At 44.4% G+C, this 18,870-nt stretch overlaps 1 protein-coding gene across 1 annotated transcript in view; it reads left to right on the top strand.

Annotated features, from left to right (window-relative positions):
* Positions 1-18,870, top strand: part of trpc5a (transient receptor potential cation channel, subfamily C, member 5a) — a gene marked incomplete at both ends in the record, with an annotated part of 89,464 nt that overhangs the window by 14,390 nt on the left and 56,204 nt on the right. The window contains one exon of the mRNA XM_080741579.1: positions 3,281-3,487. Coding sequence (XP_080597705.1) covers positions 3,281-3,487 — 207 coding nt within the window. The remainder of the gene's footprint in view (positions 1-3,280; positions 3,488-18,870) is intronic.

The following is an 18,870-nucleotide window of genomic DNA, read 5'->3' as shown; positions in this document are numbered from 1 at the left end:
CAGTCGGACAGACAGACACTCAGACACTCAGACAGACAGACAGACATTCTGAGAATTATATGTTTGATAGCAGATGTACTGTACAAGCTCGCAGCGCGGCACACCGCTAAAATGAAAAATTACACGGATGACACTTTCTTTAAACCACTTAATTTTGGCCACCCTATTCGAAAGTAGCTATTTTCAGACCGTTTTGAAACAGTTTCAAAATGATTGCCTAATAATTTCCTGCCAAAGTAGGGACACCGGGTTGAAAGTGGTTGCAGGGAAACGTCTGCATGCGCTTTGAATAAATGGTGATTTAAGATCTAAGCCATGTCCTCTTTGTCCTTTTGCCGTCACCAGCCGACAATCGTCTCTGCAAAAGTTTTTTTTTATACACACCAGGGCCACACAAAATGTGCCTGTAATTATTTCTATAAAAATACCTGATACAAATAATATTAGCTTATTAGTGTCGATGTAGTTAGCAATATAAAAACTCATGAATAGAAACTTTAAAAAGGTGCAATACATTATACAATAGACAACACAAAATCCCCTGACTCTTATAACAGGAGCTTTCTGTCCCTCCAAACGTGACAGGCATGCTTGTATCATACACAAGGTTTCTCTATTAGTGCCCACAAAGAGTGAGCTCAGATCAGTAAACTTGTATACAGTATATCGTTGTTGTCGGGCAGAAACCTTGTATCTCCAAGTTTTACATTTGTATGTTCTTTCGCAAAGTAAAGCCCTGCTTCATCATACAAGGCCGTCGCACAAAAGTAGTGAAAACAGCTGATCTACAAGCACACATCGCCTCGGGTTGCGAGGCGTTGTGTGCTTGTAGATCGGCTGTTTTCACTAGTTTAAATAATTTTTCAAATGAAAAACGAACGGTTTTGGACATACAAGGTTTTCACCCGACAACGACGATATCCCTCTGGTGTCTTGTGTGAGGGGACACACCAGTATGTGATGTCCGTTTTGTATACCAGTCTCATATACCGGTACCCGTTAGGCCTACACAGTACAACAGTAGTTCCAAAAAGTATATTTTCAGGCAAATTCATCGAATGGGGGGAAAATGGCACCGGTGTAAAATTACCTAATAAACCACCAGGAAATGAAAAGTGAAAGCAGTGAAGAAGAGAGTGTGATAGTTGATATGCTATGAATGAGTCAAATATAATACATTTTCAGTGAAACTCTTAGTGACACCAGCATTATTCATAGTGTTATGACATTATAAAACCACCTATCATTTCATGGAACAGTGTGACCGTGACCAACATTTCAGAGCTTAACTTCAAGATTCAAGATTCAAGATTCATTTATTTTGTCCCGAAGGAAATTTGTCTTGGACATGCAGGCTGCTACATAACATACAACGGACAAGACAGACAGAAAGTAAATTACAACGAATAGTGCACAACACACAGTGCTGACATACAGGTCAAGTGCATACATTACACTACATTACACCAGAGTCATCACCCCTACTAACGGCCTGAGTTTAGCAGATTAACAGATATGGGAATGAATGAGTATTTGTATCTGTTCAGATGTCTTTTCTTGTTTTTAACTGGGACTCTATAACGTCTACCCGAGGGTAGCAGTTCATATTCTGAATGCAGAACATAAGAGGGGTCAGCAATTATTCTCTTAGCTTTCTTAACTACACTTTCCTCAAATATTGCTTGAAGGGTGGGGTGCTCCCTCACACCCATCACCTTCAATGCAATCTGAGCTAGTCTATTAATCTGTGCTTTTGACCTCACAGTCAAATTACCAAACCACACACAAATTGTATAACGGAAAATACTCTCGATCACAGCATGATAGAAAAGCAACATCACTCTCTGCTGGACACCAAACACCCTGAGCCTACGCAGAAAGTGAAGTCGCTGCTGGATCTTAGTACACACATGATTAACATGGACATCCCAGGATAACTTGCTGTCAATATGAACACCCAAGTATTTGTATGAATCGACCTGAGCAATATTGACATTGTTTATTAGTAATGGAGTGTGGTCCCCCACATGACCTGGATCGAAAACCATTTCTTCAGTTTTTTTTGTGTTAACAGTGAGGTGATGGTCATCACACCACTGTACAAAACTGCTTACCTCCTGCTCATACACAGAGGTGCTTGTCTTATCGTCTATAAGACCCAAAATGGCTGTGTCATCTGAGAACTTAATATATGAAACACTAGGATGACTGCTGATACAGTCATTAGTGTATGCCGTAAATAAGTAGGGACTGCTCACACAACCTTGAGGAACACCTGTACTTATTCCTCTGGTCTGTGATATTGTCTGGTTCACTCTGACCTGTTGGGTCCTGCTGGTTAAAAAAGAGTGATACCATCTAATGATATATGGGTTGACAGACATTTGTTTCAGTTTATTAAAAAGGATGTGTGGCTGCACGGTGTTAAAAGCAGAGCTGAAGTCAACAAAGAGTAGTCTGGCATAAGCTTTGGGATCTTCAAGATGCTTATGCCAGACTACTCTTTGTTGACTTCAGCTCTGCTTTTAACACCGTGCAGCCACACATCCTTTTTAATTTAAATGTGCATTAGGCGATTGAGACAAATGCGCGCACAAATCGCGATTGCTGCGCCGCGTTTCTCTCGGCCTGAAGTTTATTCATTTAAACATTTGTGGATCTCTCTGCATTCTGGGCTGAAATGCATGTAAACTAGTCGGTGCATGTTGTTTCTTTATTTGGAGGATTTAGGGTGTTTGTCTGCCATTGTATCGGTGTTCTTGACAGTTGTGTGACATTTCAGATTCGGCAGCTGCCCACCGGCAGTGAAGCTGATATCCAAATCCCAACTGTCCCTTTTTAAACCAGCAAGAGGCCAACTTCAATTTGCGTTGTGGAGTACTTCACTGTCTTCTGTTCTACCTACCTGTAATATCAGGATTATCTGGACCGTGCATTATCCCTAACATAAAGATTGATATGTCCAATTGTGCATGTGGACCGATGAGACAAGCTGATGAGACATGCCATACCTGAAGGCAGCATTCAATACTCTCGTCTCCAGTATTGACTTGATTATGCTTAGTTCAGTGTGGTATCAAGCACCGAAAATAGCCGACCTCCGAGCTCACAACGCGTCACGCTGCAAAGCGTTGTGAGCTTGGAGGTCTGCTATTTTCGATGTTTTCACCAAAAGGCCCTTTTAGAAATTTCGGTCCCTGCCTCTCTAACATTCTCTGCACGCAAATAATTTTGGGCCTGGAACACTTGCTCATTACTTGTGGCTTTTTTGGGTCTCCAGGTGGAGAACGAGTTCCGCCAGGAGTACGAGGAGCTCTCCCAGCAGTGCAAGCTGTTTGCCAAGGACCTGCTGGACCAGGCCAGGAGCTCCCGAGAGCTGGAGACCATCCTGAACCACCGAGACACTGACCAGAGCGAGGAGCTGGACCCCAGGCAGTGTCACGACCTGGCCAAGCTCAAACTGGCCATAAAGTACCACCAGAAAGAGGTAGGATTTACACTGGGGGAAAAAAAACACTGGAAGATTAAGCTGGTGACTACTCTTCTACTCTTCTTTTGGCAATTATACGCCTTTATGCACAGCAGCCATATTGGAAAGAAAGTGGGCCTTTTCCTTACTTCCTTCACAGGTGTTATCAATGATGCTAATGAAAGTTCTGTTCCATTCTGGTCAAACAAGAGTCAAGGTGCTGATAATGTGCATGTCAGCTCACTCTGCTAAACCAGTTGGCTCAAAGTGGGGCCCCTGGCGGTTTCTTGGGGGCTTCCAAATGGCCCCTTACAGGTGTGTAGCTCTGAGAGTGGACAAAAGGTTCCATTTGAGAGAGAGAGAGAGAGAGAGAGAGAGAGAGAGATTCTACATGACCATTTAGTCCTGTTCATTTTAAAATGTATGATAAAGTATGGTATGTTTCTAGGCTTTCTACTGGTCCAGCCAATAGCATTTAAAATGAGAAGATTTGAATGAAATCCCTCTAAAAGAGGCTTCATTTTTACGGTCTGTAGAAACCACTGGCGTCACGTTGTCCATTCTTTTTATAGTCTATGGTAGAAACCTGCGGAGGGATTTGATGTATTTTCCACTGGCAGATTTGTCTAGTTTCCAGGCTTGACATGCACCATATGGTACTGTTGAACTGGCCGTGCACCACAGCAGAGACGAGGACTTTCATTTCTAAGCTGAGCATAAACGCTACCTGTTTGACGCTGACAGCGTGATATCTAAAGGTAACGGCATGCGCGCAAGTCCCGGAAAAGACGCGCTGTGATTGGCCAGGCGTCATTTGAATGGCAGCCTCGCGAGGCCCCTCCCCTACGCAAGGCTTTTCCTCCACTACAGAATGCCGTTCTCTGCGTCTGCCTCGGTGGCTTGGTGGATTGGTCTCTAGTATTCCAACCCATGGGACCGGAGTTCGCATCCTGGTCGTGCCACTCTTTCTTGCACTACCCCATGGGGGTTCTGTTTAGGGTTAGGGGTAGAGTTGGGTTGTCTAAAAGATAACTTGTACACATAGCGACAATGTGGCTCAAAGGGACTGTAGTGCCTTGGACTGCAGCAGGTCAATCACGCGCTGCCAGGGTGGGGCTTGACAGAAAGCCGTGACAAAAAAGAATCATGCACGCTGACACACACCGCTCCACCACATGCTGGCTTGTGGCATAGGCTACTGTGGCGCTGAAATGTAGTGCATTAGCATAGTGTGTGTGTGTGTGTGTGTGTGTGTGTGTGTGTGTGTGTGTGTGTGTGTGTGTGTGTGTGTGTGTGTGTGTGTGTGTGTGTGTGTGTGTGTGTGTGTGTGTGTGTGTGTTTATATTACTATACTGTGAGGACCAAACGTCCTTACAAGTACGTGGGTACAAGATACATTTACGATTGGAAAAAAGATTCAGGTCGTTAGTGTTAAGGTTTGTCATTTTAGACCTAAGGTTTTTGGGGTTGGAATTAGAGTAAACGTGATTTAATAGAGTTGAGTCAGGTCCGGAAAAATTGCAGATCTGTACGCTTGTAGATCTGCTATTTTTCAGCTCTAGGCTTACGGTTAAAGAATGGCAAAATGGATTAAAACGGAATTACTGAATTGTGGATGTCCTCACAAGGATAGTGATACAAACTGTGTGTGTGTGTGTGCGTGTGCGTGTGTGTGCGCGCGCGCATGCATGCTTTGTTTGCCTGGAGAGTGTTTGTTTGCCTGGAGAGATCCAGATGGGAAGCGTCACCCCTTTGCCACAGCTCATTTTCGGGGGTTTTATTTTCCGTATGGCGGGAATCTTTCCTCTGCCAAAAGAGTGGGGGTTTTGCCGCACTCAATGGCAAAAATCAACAAGGACGACCACAGAGGACTTCATCCCTGCGCTGTGCCTCAGACGCTCTAACCGCCGTCACAAGGATTTGAACCGTGCCTGATATGTTAGATTATGTATTATCGTAATCCCACTGGCGGGCAAGAACCGGCTGCCTCACAGGACGCGTCGGGTCCTCATGGTGAGGACTGCGTGCGTGTGCGCGCGTATGTGCGTGCTGCAACGTATGTGGTGCAAAAGGTGGCTGCTTGTGCGTGCACAAACACACACACGTGTGTGTGTGTGTGTGTGTGTGTGTGTGTGTGTGTGTGTGTGTGTGTGTGTGTGTGTGTCAATGAAGGGGTCGGAAGTGAGGCCTGGGGGCATTTCATAATAAAGACATAATGAGCGCGAGGGCAAATACTGTAGATGGGAGCACTGCATCAAGAAAGAGAGAGAAGAGAGCGATAGGAAGGGAGAGAATTGTGTCTAATCCCAAACGGAGGAGAAAAAATATATACAATATGAACACAGTCTGGCACAGGCAGCCGACTTAAACGACTTCTGTACTCTGAAGAACGGAACATGTTTCTTTAACCTTCACCTCACTATGGAGGAGTGGATAGAACCGTGTTTGTTCTCCATGGCAAGAAAGAAAACACAACCTAAAAGCCACACATGTGGTGAAAAGGTAGCCAGCAACTGCTGCAAAGCCTTAAGGGCGCTGAAGAAATTCTTCAAGCTTGAGGGGCGCGTAGCGCTATTAGGTCCCGTTGCTTTGAGGTCCCAGTAGTCAGAGGCTAACCTGCTGACACTGGTGAATGCTAACCTGCCGACGCTGGTGAATGCTAACCTGCCGACGCTGGTGAATGCTAACCTGCCGACGCTGGTGAATGCTAACCTGCCGACACTGGTGAATGCTAACCTGCAGACGCTGGTGAATGCTAAACCTGCCGATACTGGTCAATGCTAACCTGGTGAATGCTAACCCTAAGCTTAAACCCTAAACCTAACCCTAACCCTAACCGGACTACTGGGACCTCGACACAACGGGACCTCGTTATATCGAGATTTTGCCATGGTTGAGCCCCCTGCATATCCTCAGGATGTTCTACAGCACCAACGAGAGCATCCTAGAGACGACTGCCTCCATGGGTTAAACTTCTCAGTCGCCACTGCTAATTTCAGTCATTTGGCTAAAACAGTCTGCGACGCATTGAGAGCTTGTAGACGACTTGGTCAAACATTCTGTTGTGACATTCTATTTTTGCTTCAATCCACGCACACCGCTGTCTGGTAATGTAGCCTGGGATCAATAACATTTTCGGGTCTCTGATCCGCTCAGAGAGAAAATAACTTTACGTCATCAGGCGGCCGGAACCAATGACCAGAACCTCAGGCGACGTGCACCTCCGAAATGATTCCCCTATTGTTTAAAATGTGTTTAGTTTGGTATGATCGTTTCATTTCATCTTGGTATAATAATACTTTGGTATGTCCATCTTTTATTCTAACTCGTAGCGCGACTACAAGTCAATTAGCGGATCACGCGGCTAGTTTTAGAAGGAATACCAGGCTCTCCTCCGTGGTAAGCCTGGTAACACAAGGTTACTGGTAATGGGAGCTGCTGCACTGACTGCCCTGGAATGCCCCTCCCTGCTGCAGAGGGGGGGGGGGGGGGGGGGGGGGGGGGGGGGTGGCAGATGCAGCCAGTGGTGGAAAAAGTACTCACATTCTTTACTTAAGTAAAAGTATCGATCCTGCAATGTAGAGTTAATGCAAAGTAAATGTTTGGTATTCAAAATCTACTTGCATAAAAGTACAAAAGTATTGGTACCAGAATGTACAAGTACAAAAGTATTGTTATCACAATGTAGTTAAAAAGCCCAAAGTAGAAGGCACTCATTATGCAGAATGTCCCGTTTCACAAGTTTTCAAATAGCCTATATAAAATGTCTAAAATATATTTTGAAAATAGCAGGAAATAATCCAAAAGTAAGTACAGTATTTGAGTCAATGCACTCAGTTAAGTTACTTTACGCCACTGCATGCAGCGCATTGTCGGTGGCGAGCCTCCCCTGCCTCCCTGCTTCAGCACATTATACGGCAGGCCAGTGTGTAAAGCAAGGTAAAGCGGATTATCACCCGGCCACATTCTGTTCACGCTGCTACTGTCAGGCTTGAGGCGACCCCGGCCGCGGCATTAAACCGTTTAGGCCGAGGACGTGTTATTACGCAATATTTTATGCTTTAACTAGTAAAAAAAATAGCAGATATACAAGCTCACAGCGCGGCATCGAGTGCCACACTCCGAGCTTGTAGATCTGCTATTTTTGAAAAATCGCGAGCATTTGAATTTTGACCCGATTCTAGTGTCTTCTAAATCCTTCTAAGGTTTGTTTTTAAAAACACGTTTCTACGTCAGTGGTCCTCAAACTCTTTCATGTCAAGGACCCCCAATAATGATATGTATTTGGCCGCTGACCCCCGTCTGAAAATATTTTGTATCAGGGACCCCCCAGAAGCAAATATTTGAGTTACAAATGTTCACTTTAAAAATGAGATATTCAAAGATTTTCACAAAATTTTCACGACTTTTTCAAAAATAGCAGATCTACAAGCTCACAGCGCGGCACTCGGTGCCGCGCTGTGAGCTTGTATATCTGCTATTTTTCAATAGTTAAAGCATTCAATAATTCTAGACCAAAATGGATTAAAAAGCACTACAAAGCAGGAATAAGGGACACTCTCCCACAGCCGGCCTATGCAGGCCATCAGGGCTGCTGGACGGGCAGCTGAGCCTGAGCCGTGTCGCGCATTACAAACCCGTATGCCTTTATACCTGCTTCACCTTTGACCGGATGCTTTCTTCACATGCACTAGTGTACGTATCTAGCGTGTGAAGACGATAGTGCTTGGCACGCACGTCCGTCCACCACGTGCAAGACGAGGAGCAGACGAGCAGTATCACTGAAGGAAGGAGCCTTGGATCAAGACTATCGTAGATGTATTTGATCAAGTCTGACTTTTGCTTTCATATCTGTGATAGTCTTGGCTAGTGCCCCCCAGTGCATCCCGCACTTTCATCAGTAAAGGCCGCACTTCTCTGTGAATACATGTATAAGATGCTTACCCGGTTGCCCCAAATGTTATTTCTATTGGATTCTGTCGGAAGTTCCCTGTATTCCTCAATATGCGTTGCATCAATGTTTTGTAAGAAGAATCCAGTATACAGTAACACAATAAATAGAATAATGTATGCATTTGACGCCGTGATCGGGAATATCGGTATCGGCAGATACTGATTCCAGTTGATCGGTGATCGGTATCGGCCCCCCGCAATCGGAGCATCTCTAAATAAAATACAGCTGAGCTTTTTGCAGCATTTCCAGTGTGCAGACTGGAAAACCCACAGTTTATTGCTTTTCAAACATCTTACTGCACATCTTCCTGTGGATTCATCCTCATACATTTTATAATTGATATTTTACACACTCACACCACACACACACACAGATACAGATATACACAAAAATCCATAATTATCTTATAAATGTTGAATAACTGTTACATTGCAATCAGCTTGTGCTTGTTAGACTGTCACATCCTCCCACACTGCAGATTGTAAACACGGACCCAAGTGAATGAAGGAGTGTTGTTGTTTGGACAGATGGTAGCGTTTCACTGTTGATCTGCTAAACTAGTCTCTCTGAGCCACAACATTGTTCTCTCTGTGAAGATCAATGAGTTGAAGTGGATTTGAATTACGAACAGGTGAGGGGCTGATTACACAGACAGACAGACAGACAGACAGACAGACAGACAGACAGACGGAAAAGATAAGGACCTTAGAGCGTCGGAAGCAAGAGCAGCGATGGAAGAAGTTCTCTCTTTTTTGTACGTTTTGCGCCGGTTTCGGAAAACCGCGCGTCGGGTCGGGTCGAGGCCCGGCACTGCACGCCGTGCCGCGGCGGGGAACGCGCGCGCCGAATCTGAAGCTGGTGGGACGAACGTTTCTCGAGATACGCGGATTACATACAGACAGACACGCACGCACGCAGAGACTTCTCGCATTTATAGATAGATTAACTTAAAAGTACAAAAGTTTTATTGGCATCAAAATATACTTTCAGTAACAAAAGTAAAAGTACTCATTGTGCAGAATGGCCCATTTCACAAGTTCAATATGTATAGAAATCATTTGAAAATAGCAAATCTGCAAGCTCACAACGAGTCACAATTGCTACGATTTAGGTTACAAATGTAGTATTAGTCTTAGTATTTAGTAATATACAGTATAAGTACATATAAGGCTGTGTATGTTTTGTAATAATAATAATCTGAATCTACAAAGTAACTAGTAGTAACCCAAATGATTTTTGTCGAGTAAAAGGTACAATATTGCCTAGAAAATTGGAAATATTCTGCTAAAGTAAAACAAGGCCTCAAAATTGTAAACGTGCTTAGTTACTTTACACCGGTGGTCCTCAACCTTTTCAGGCCGCGACCCCCAAAATAACCATATTTTAACTGGGGACCTCCCACCCAGAGCACACGAGCGGAGTGGAGGGTGACGGAAAGCCGCTCCACGCTCCAGGGGTCTATGGTACCGTTCACTCTTCGCTCATGTCGCCCCCCCGCGCGCGCATCGCTCGCTCACCGCGCACTCCGCGCTCCGCTCAGGGTCGTCAAAAAGCAGCAAAAAAAAGGGGAAAAAAATAAAGTTTGCTACCATGAAACACTTTCGTCTTCGCCAGTGTGTTCCCAACACAAACGCCTGCGGTAATGTGAGCCTCGGCTTGATGGAGATCTGTCTAGGCAATCTAAGGCATTGTATTTTAAGACGGGCAATATTAAATCCTGTTCGTTATTGATTAGGCTAATCACCACAACCGAGAGAGGGAGGCGACTCGTGGCGTGTGTTTTTCATTCAGCCAAATCGGTCTCACTTGCATTTCAAATCGTATCCTTTGACTGGCTTAACTGACACAAGGTAGGCTACTTATTATAACATAGCCTAGCCTACTTGTGTGGATGATATAGATACAGATAAGGGAATTCTCTGTCTCCTCTCCTCTACGCGACATTATGGCTGCGCGCTGCCACGGACTATCCGAGAGTCTGTTTGTTGGCAACATGTGGCGCGCGGCCCCAACAGGATCGGCTAGGAGCGCAGGAGGTCGGCGCTCCAAGGAGCGGAGGAAAATCCTCGCTCCGAAGCCGCTCAGACCCATTTGAAAAGTCGCTCGCTCACGCTCACGTCAAAAACGGCCCGCGCCGCTCGCGCTCCACTCCGCTCGTATGCTCTGCTCCCACCCTACAAGCACTAAGAGTTGAGGCATTACATGTTATATAACATGATTCTATTGTGAAAAAAGCAGATCTACATGCTCACAACGCCTCGCAATGCGAGGCATTGTGAGCATGCAGATCGGCTATTTTCACAATTTCCCCCCAAAATAATTTGGGGACCCCCCTGGGGGTCCCGACCCACAGGTTGAGAACCGACAACAACTGAGTGAGAGAAGAATGGAGTATGAGGAGGGTGGTGGATGAGAAATATATCGAGGAGGCCAGAGAGAGAGAGAGAGAGAGAAAGAGAGAGAGAGATTTAACAAGAGGGGCGAGAGAGGGTGAACAGAGAGAATGAAAAAGCTTTTTTAGCAGAGAAGAAAATGGAGCGAAAGCGAGGGCGAGGGATTTATTGGAGCGGTCGGAGAGGACGGGAGAGTTCTTACCGGTCCGTGACAAGCGAGAGAGAGAGTGAGAATGACAATGAACAGAAAGAAACGGGTAGATCGTCGCTGTCGGGCAGAAACCTTGTATCTCCAAGTTTCAAATGTGTACGTTTTTTCGTAAAGTAAAGCCCTGCTTCATCATACAAGACTGTCGCACAAAACTAGTGAAAACAGCAGATCTACAAGCACACAACGCCTCGCGATGCAAGGCGTTGTGTGCTTGTAGATCGTCTGTTTTCACTATTTAAAATCATTTTTTTAAATAATGACAAAAAAGGAAGGTTTTGGACATACAAGGTTTCCACCCGACAACGAAGGTATATAACATGAGACCTGGATGGAAGAAGTATTTGCATGTTTTACTTAAGTAAAAGTATCAATATTGCAACTATAGATTTACTCTGTTAAGTAAATGTCCTGTATTTAAAATGTACTTAGTAAAAGAAAAAGTACAAAAGTATCGGCATCACATATTTACTTATTTCACCATACATGTACACAGTATATACCGGTTCACGTATAACACGTATACAAATATTTCGAAAATATTTCGCAATGAGATGTGCTGTGAGCTTGTAGCTGGTAGTTTTCAAACAATTGTAAAAGTACAATATTTGCCTCTGATATGTAACAGCGTAGAAGTTAAAGTATCGGAAAGGAAATAAAAAAATCCTCAAAATTAATTTACTTAAATGTAACATGGAAAGTAACGTACAGTACATGTAATTAGTTACTTTCCGCCACTGGTGGGAGACTCTCTTCTCTCTCTCTCTCTCTCTCTCTCTCTCTCTCTCTCTCTCTCTCTCTCTCTCTCTCTCTCTGCCTTGTATCATTTTTCCACCTCCGGCTGTTGCAGCTCTCCCATGATGGAGAGATGCTGACAGACGGAGGGGTGGAAAAGGATGCAAGGAAGACATAGAGAGGAGGACAGGGGGATGGAGGGGTAGCCGCAGGGACTGATGGATGGATGGATGGAAGTGGAGAGTGTGTCAGTTTGTGTGCATGAACCTGGTAGCAAACAAGTGTCAGGTCAGGTATTAGAACCCATAAAGACCTCAGGCTGATTCTCTAAAATCGGCAGTTTTCAAGCTTGCTTGTGTCAGGGACGCACTAAAGCAGGGGTCTTCAACAGGGAGTCCAGGACCCCTAGGGGGTCCTCAGAGTTACTACAGGGGGTCCTCCAAATCTTTGTGTGATAGGAACTATTTTTTCCCCCTTTTTTATATTAACCACTTGAACCCTATGGTCCATATTCTGAGAACTTTAGCCAAAAATAGCAGCTGAGCTTGTAGATCGGCTATTTTCGGCAAAGAGCTTTGGAGGGGGAAAAGAGCAGACTTGAATACACTGTTCATCGTGCTGTCAAACAATGAAACTATATCTATGAACAGGTTGTGGGGGTCCCTGCTTCATCTCTCTCTCTCAGCTAAAGGGGTCCTTGGCCTGAAAACGTTGAAGACCCCCGCACCAAATCATATGGATCAGGCTTCTAAATCCTTCTTCTAAATCAGTGGTTCTCAAACCTTTTTCACGTCAAGGACCCGCAACATTAGATGTATTTGACTGCGGACCCCCATCTCAGAATATGTTGTTCCAGGGAGAAGCAGAGGTTTGAGTTAAAAAAAAGTTTGCTTTGAAAAACATATATTCAAAGATTTGCAAAAAAAATCAAGATCTTTCAAAAATAGCAGATCTACAAGCTCGCAGCGCAGCACTCGGTGCTTGTATATCTGCTATTTTTCAATAGTCAAAGCGTTAAATAATTCCAGGTCTTAACAGGTTAAAATCAAGCTTGTATGTCTGCTATCTTTGCGAACCTCGGTTTGACCCGAAAAACACACGTTTTCTACGTATATTTAGCTCAAATCTAAAATGACACCGACGTTTTCCCCAGTTTTAATGGGAGGAGGTGGGGAAGAGAGGCACAGACTGATGGGGTTGTGGAGGAGAGAGAGGTGTGGAGACGAGGGATAGAGGGACGTGCAGAGAGAGACAGAAAGATGTTATGTAAAGTGAAGGCAGGGGTGGATCATCAGAGAGAGACAGAGAGGTCAGTGGTGAGAGGAGCAGATTTGATTTGATTCTGCTCTATTCGCTCCTCTAATCCGTTTTGTGTTTTATTCTACCTTATCTCTCCTTGATAGATAGTTTTATTGAATGATTTTCCTCTATTCTATTCTATTCTACTCGACGTGCACATTTTCGAACTCTCATTCGGTCGAATGTTTTTCATTTTATGGTCGAAAAGGACATTTTGAACGAAATCTTGGACTGCCCTTAAACCTGCTGTCAGTTTGTCTGTTAGTGGGGGTATAGAAACACACAGTACAAGTCATTTAATAGCTGATCCCCCATCAGTTGTGTCTGTATGTAAGCTACGGTAACACTGAGTGTACAAGTCATTTAACTGATCTCCAGTTAGTTGTGTCTGTATTAGGGCATTCACGAATAGTGAATTTTAGTATTCGAATTATTCGACCTCAAAGTATTCGAATAGTCGAATATTCGACAGGACTGGCCAAACTGTCAAATATTAAGTCAGCAAGAGGCGAACATTGTGAAAATAGCAGATCTACATGCTCACAACGCCTCGCAACGCGAGGCGTTGTGAGCATGTAGATCTGCTATTTTCACAATATTTATCTGCGGAACCAAGTCACATTAAATGTAATACCTACAATTCCAAGTGCTTGTCAGGTTGGGGGGTCCCCTGTTCAAATATGTTTATTTTGGGGGTCACAGCCTAAAAAGGTTTGAGAACCCCTGGTATAGAGGATTATCAAATTCATCCACCAGGGGCAAAACTATACATTTTTTAAAGAGAAAACAATACAAAAAATAAGATAAGCGATTATTCGACTTCGGTGAACAACGTCGAATAGTGACTTTGATATTCGAATATTCGAATATTTGGTGAATGCCCTAGTAGTCTGTATACAAGCTGTGGTAACACTGAGTGTACAAGTCATTTAACTGATCCCCAGTCAGTTGTGTGTGTATACAAGCTGTGCTAACACACAGCACAAGCCGGTTACCTGACCTGCAGTCAGCCTGAGCTGCACTCCACAACACCCTCCTCACTGGGAATTGTAATTGGCTGCAGCAGAAACACGCGCTCGCTCGCTCGTATGCACGCACGCCCACACACGCCCACACACACACACACACACACACACACACACACACACACACACACACACACACACACACACACACACACACACACACACACACACACACACACACACACACACACACACACACACACACATTTCCTGTAGCAATCCCATGCTGCAGTGCACCATATGAATGTTTGAACCTGTAAAACTGTGTGTGTGTGTGTGTGTGTGTGTGTGTGTGTGTGTGTGTGTGTGTGTGTGTGTGTGTGTGTGTGTGTGTGTGTGTGTGTGTGTGTGTGTGTGTGTGTGTGTGTGTGTGTGTGTGTGTGCGCACATACGCGTGTCGGTGTCTTGTCTATCTGTCTGTCTGTCTCGCTTAGAGAGAGACAGACAGACAGACAGCCAGGCATACAGTGTATGGAAGGCTTACATAAGTGTCCTGACTGTGTGTCTGGGGCAATGCTCCCCTGTGACACACACGCACGCACGCGTACACTCACACACAGACACACACGCGCGCACACGCACACACACAGTCGGCGTCCGATGATGATGCATTGTCTATTTGTTTGTCAACATCTGCAGTTGCCATGGCGCCCAGGAGGCTGAAGTCACTTCCTTTTTGCTCCTGTGACCAGATGTCTCTCCATATGTCTATATACTGTATCACGTCACGTGTGCGCATTAACGACTTGGGATTTTTGCAAGTCGACTCGACTCAGTAAAAAGTTGAGTTGAAGTCGACTTTATCGTTTGATGACGTCATCACATCACACACGACCCCCCAATTATTTTATTTTGGGGGGTCCCCAGATGATTAACTTAATGTGAAACATTGTTTTCTCACTCAACTGTAAACAAACCAACATAAGGTTTAAGCATATAGAGAGTATCTTCACATTTCTAAAGTGCCAATTTAAGGACTTTTTAATACCTCTAAAATGACAAATTAAACAAATTGTCAAATATATAATTATTATAATTATTATAATAATTATATATATCAAATACAAATTGCCGATCTACATGCTCACAACGCAACGCCTCACATCGCGAGGCGTTGTGAGAGTGTGTAGTACTGGTTATCTTAAAACCGGACTTTTCATTTTATTCTAATTCATTCTTGCGTGTCAACCACAATGTCATTGTGTTCACGTTGTGTCATTGCTGACCTTTGCATTTTCTTGCCGTTATTTCTATTTTTTTGAAGCACATTGAGTCTGTGTTTGCCGTATGAAATGTGCTATATAAATAAACGTGACTTGACTTGACTTGAGTGGGTAGAGATGCCATCTGGGAATGAGAAGGTCACCGCTTGTGTTGAAGTGTCCACGAGCAAGGCTCTTAACCCCTCAACGCTCAAGACCACTGCTCTAAACACGTAGCGTTGTCGTTAGTAGCAAGAAACACAGAAGCAAGAGGAAGTTGTCTAAGACCGTGGTTCTCAACCTGTGGGTCGGGACCCCCAGGGGGGTCGCCAAATTATTATTTTGCCAAATTTGCAACTTGTTTTCTCACTCAACAGTAAACAAGCCAACATACAGTGTATAGAGGGTATCTGCACATTTCTAAAGTGACAATTTAAGGACTTTTTAATCTTACAATAAATGCGAGAAATCTCTGTGAATATGTATGTAATCTGCATATCTCGAGAACCTCGGGTGGCCGAGCTTCTAGTACCTCTAAAATCAGCAATTAAACATTGGCCAAATTGTCAAATATTAGAGGAAACTGTGAAAATAAACTGTGAAAAACTGTGAAAATAGCAGATCTACATGCTCACAACGCCTGGCGTTGCGACTATAGTGGAAGAAATATGTAACAAAATTAGGCTAATGTGTTCACTTCCGGCAGAAAGCGTGAAAATTTGCACCTAGGGGTATTTTTGTGCGCCGAATTCAAAAATTGACGGTCCCAAGCACTTTTCCCATGGGATCTGGTGGCTCTAATTCACTTACCATATAAGGGAAAAAAGACCCCCCCAAAAATCTTCTTTAAATAGCATGTGAGGGGTCTATCTAGGGGGTTTTCATGATTCTGAATCCATTGCAAGCATTTGTTTTGCACGAAAAACATTCCTTGGGCAAGAAATGGACCCTACACAACTGTGAAAAGTGATGACTCATCACTAAACCATAGTTTTGTGGGGTCCATTTCTTGCCCAAGGAATGTTTTTGTGCAAAACAAATGCTTGGAATGGATTCAGAATCATGAAAACCCCCTAGATAGACCCCTCACATGCTACTTAACACCTTCTAAGCCTGGCCGTACTCCCTCGGACTTCCTACTGGGTCCCATCAGCCACACGTCTATTACCGGACTTTTGATATAAATTATAATAAAAAAAAAAAAAATCATCGGAAATTCTTCTCTGTGTCTTTTTGGAGCGATCTGAAAGGGTTAATATGCTCTGACAGTCATTTTCTGGTGCTGGGTGTGATACTCCTAATATCCAGCAGGCCACGCCGTTGACTCACATTCTGGATGGATGGCTGGCCAGGAGGAGCCTCATCCTCTCCCCAGTGTTGAAACTCAGCAAGAAGCTCAAACAAGATGGCTGGTCTTTGTCTCTGTTCGTGGATCGCGGTTTCAATCACGTTCGGGCGCCGCTTCTCTATCGCTCCTTTCCCTGCTTCGCCGCACGTAAACGAATGGAATTGATCTCCCCTCCGCCTCGCCAAAGTAAGATCGCCGACCTCTGCAGGATGAATATGTACGCTGTGTCGAGCACTCCAGTACGTGTTGTTATCATGTGGGCTTTGTTTTTTTAAAACATGTTTGTAAATAAATGGCTTATTTCTTCGGCGCTACCTCTGTTCAGAGGGTTCTGCCGCGGCTTGCAACGTGTTAAAGAAGATTTTTGGGGGGTCTTTTTTTCCTAACCCTAACCCTATGGTAAGTGAATTAGAGAAAAGTGAATTTGAGAAAAGTGCTTGGGACCGTCAATTTTTGAATTCAGCGCACAAAAATACCCCTAGGTGCAAATTTTCACGCTTTCTGCCGGAAGTGAACACCTTTTTCACATATTTCTCCCACTAGGCGTTGTCAGCATGTAGATCTGCTATTTTCACAATACAACCGTGTTGTAATGTAGCTCAACTCTTAGTGCACTTCAGGGTGAGGGGTCCCCAGTTCAAATATGATTATTTTGGGGGTCCCCGGCTGAAAAGTTTGAGGACCACTGGTCTAAGAAAGGGGAGGAGACAAACCCAGTTCCTGTCTCTACACAAAAAGCAGGTGGTGCCCCCAGAGGCATAACAAAGGAGAAAGATTCTACCATTTTTTCCTTCCTTTTTTTACAGAATGATTTCCCAGATTGCTTAAGCCCTATAACTGCTCCCTGCGTGCTGTATGTAAGCAATTTACCCCGAGTGAGAGGACATTATGCTCTGATAATGTCCTGTGTGAGGGGGTGATCGGACGAGGCAAAGCCGAGTCCGATAACACCCTCACACAGGACATTATCAGAGCATAATGTCCGACCCCGAGTGGTAAATAGCTTTTCTACCACTTTTTCCCTTATACATGAAAGAAAACACATAGTTGTAACTTGCAAGGATCTTAAGTTACAATCATTATTGCCTATAAAACTTCCGCGAGACAGCAGATAGTTCCACCAACAACATCTTCTACTCACCAACAGATGGCGCCAACTCCATACTAATCCATGCGTCTAGCTTACAGCTAAGCTAACGTCAGTTAGAAGTACCGTTCCGGCCGTAAATAGAGGCTGTTCGCTTCCAGAAAGGCATAGGTTCAGAGAAAAGGGGCTTTAAAGTTGGCGGATTGCATTGGATCCAAATAAATCGGCGACTATAGCATGCACATTAGTAAACATAGGACCGTTGCCACGGTCATTTGTTGGTTGGGGGAAAGGTGTTCCGACTACCTCCTGAAGTCCCCGGATGTACACTGAGGCGCATTGATCTCGGACAAGTCCTCACACAACTTTGCGGCAGTTGTTCTGTCATAACCTCCGGAATTTAGCCAATCAGAATCCAGTATTTGAACACGTGACTCGAAAAAGTGGTAGAATAACCCATTTGCTGCTCCAGACATGAAAGGGTTAAATGTCCAGAGTGCCGGCCAACTGCTCCGTCCGTCTCTCTTATTTTGAAGGCCGGAAGTAGATCGAGCTCACAATTCCTACTTGACGATCTTTACGATTCACCCGGAAGTAGTTCTGGTCGAAATGTAAACAGGGGTGGAAGATGCATCCCTTTATACTTTTGCTATTTTAGCGAGAATCCAATGCCATCCTTGGCATCAAAAGTATTTTTTGGAGAAAATGGACTATAAAGATGAGAAAGACCGTTGGCTTCCATGTTATGGGATTACTATTGTGTGCACGTGGATGCGCGATGATGATGAATCGGCGAGTCCACCCGTGCCAGCACTTTTCAACGGACGGTACGTAGCCATTGCCAGCTTTACCGTATATACAGTATATTTCGCGCGACATCGCGGGATCGGCACTCTAGGCACCTTTTAATATTTCGCGAGGTATCGCGGGATCGGCTTCAGATGAGTTAATGGCCCATAATAGTTAGGAAGGGTAAATGCAAAGGTCAGATTCTTATTCTGCGCGTAAAGTATAGTGTCTCCATCCCTCTTCCAATGTCTCTCTTTCTTGCTCTCTCTGTCTCTCTCGGTCTCTCTCTCTCTCTTCTTTTTATGATTAAGTAGTGTCAAATTCACCGTTCCTCAAGGCCATTATGGCCGTTCTGGACTGG

Source organism: Nannobrachium achirus (assembly GCF_963921795.1).
Source record: "Nannobrachium achirus genome assembly, chromosome: 14".
NCBI lineage: Eukaryota > Metazoa > Chordata > Actinopteri > Myctophiformes > Myctophidae > Nannobrachium > Nannobrachium achirus.
Note: the sequence above shows the minus strand (reverse complement) of the source record. Positions and strands in the feature narration are given on the sequence as shown.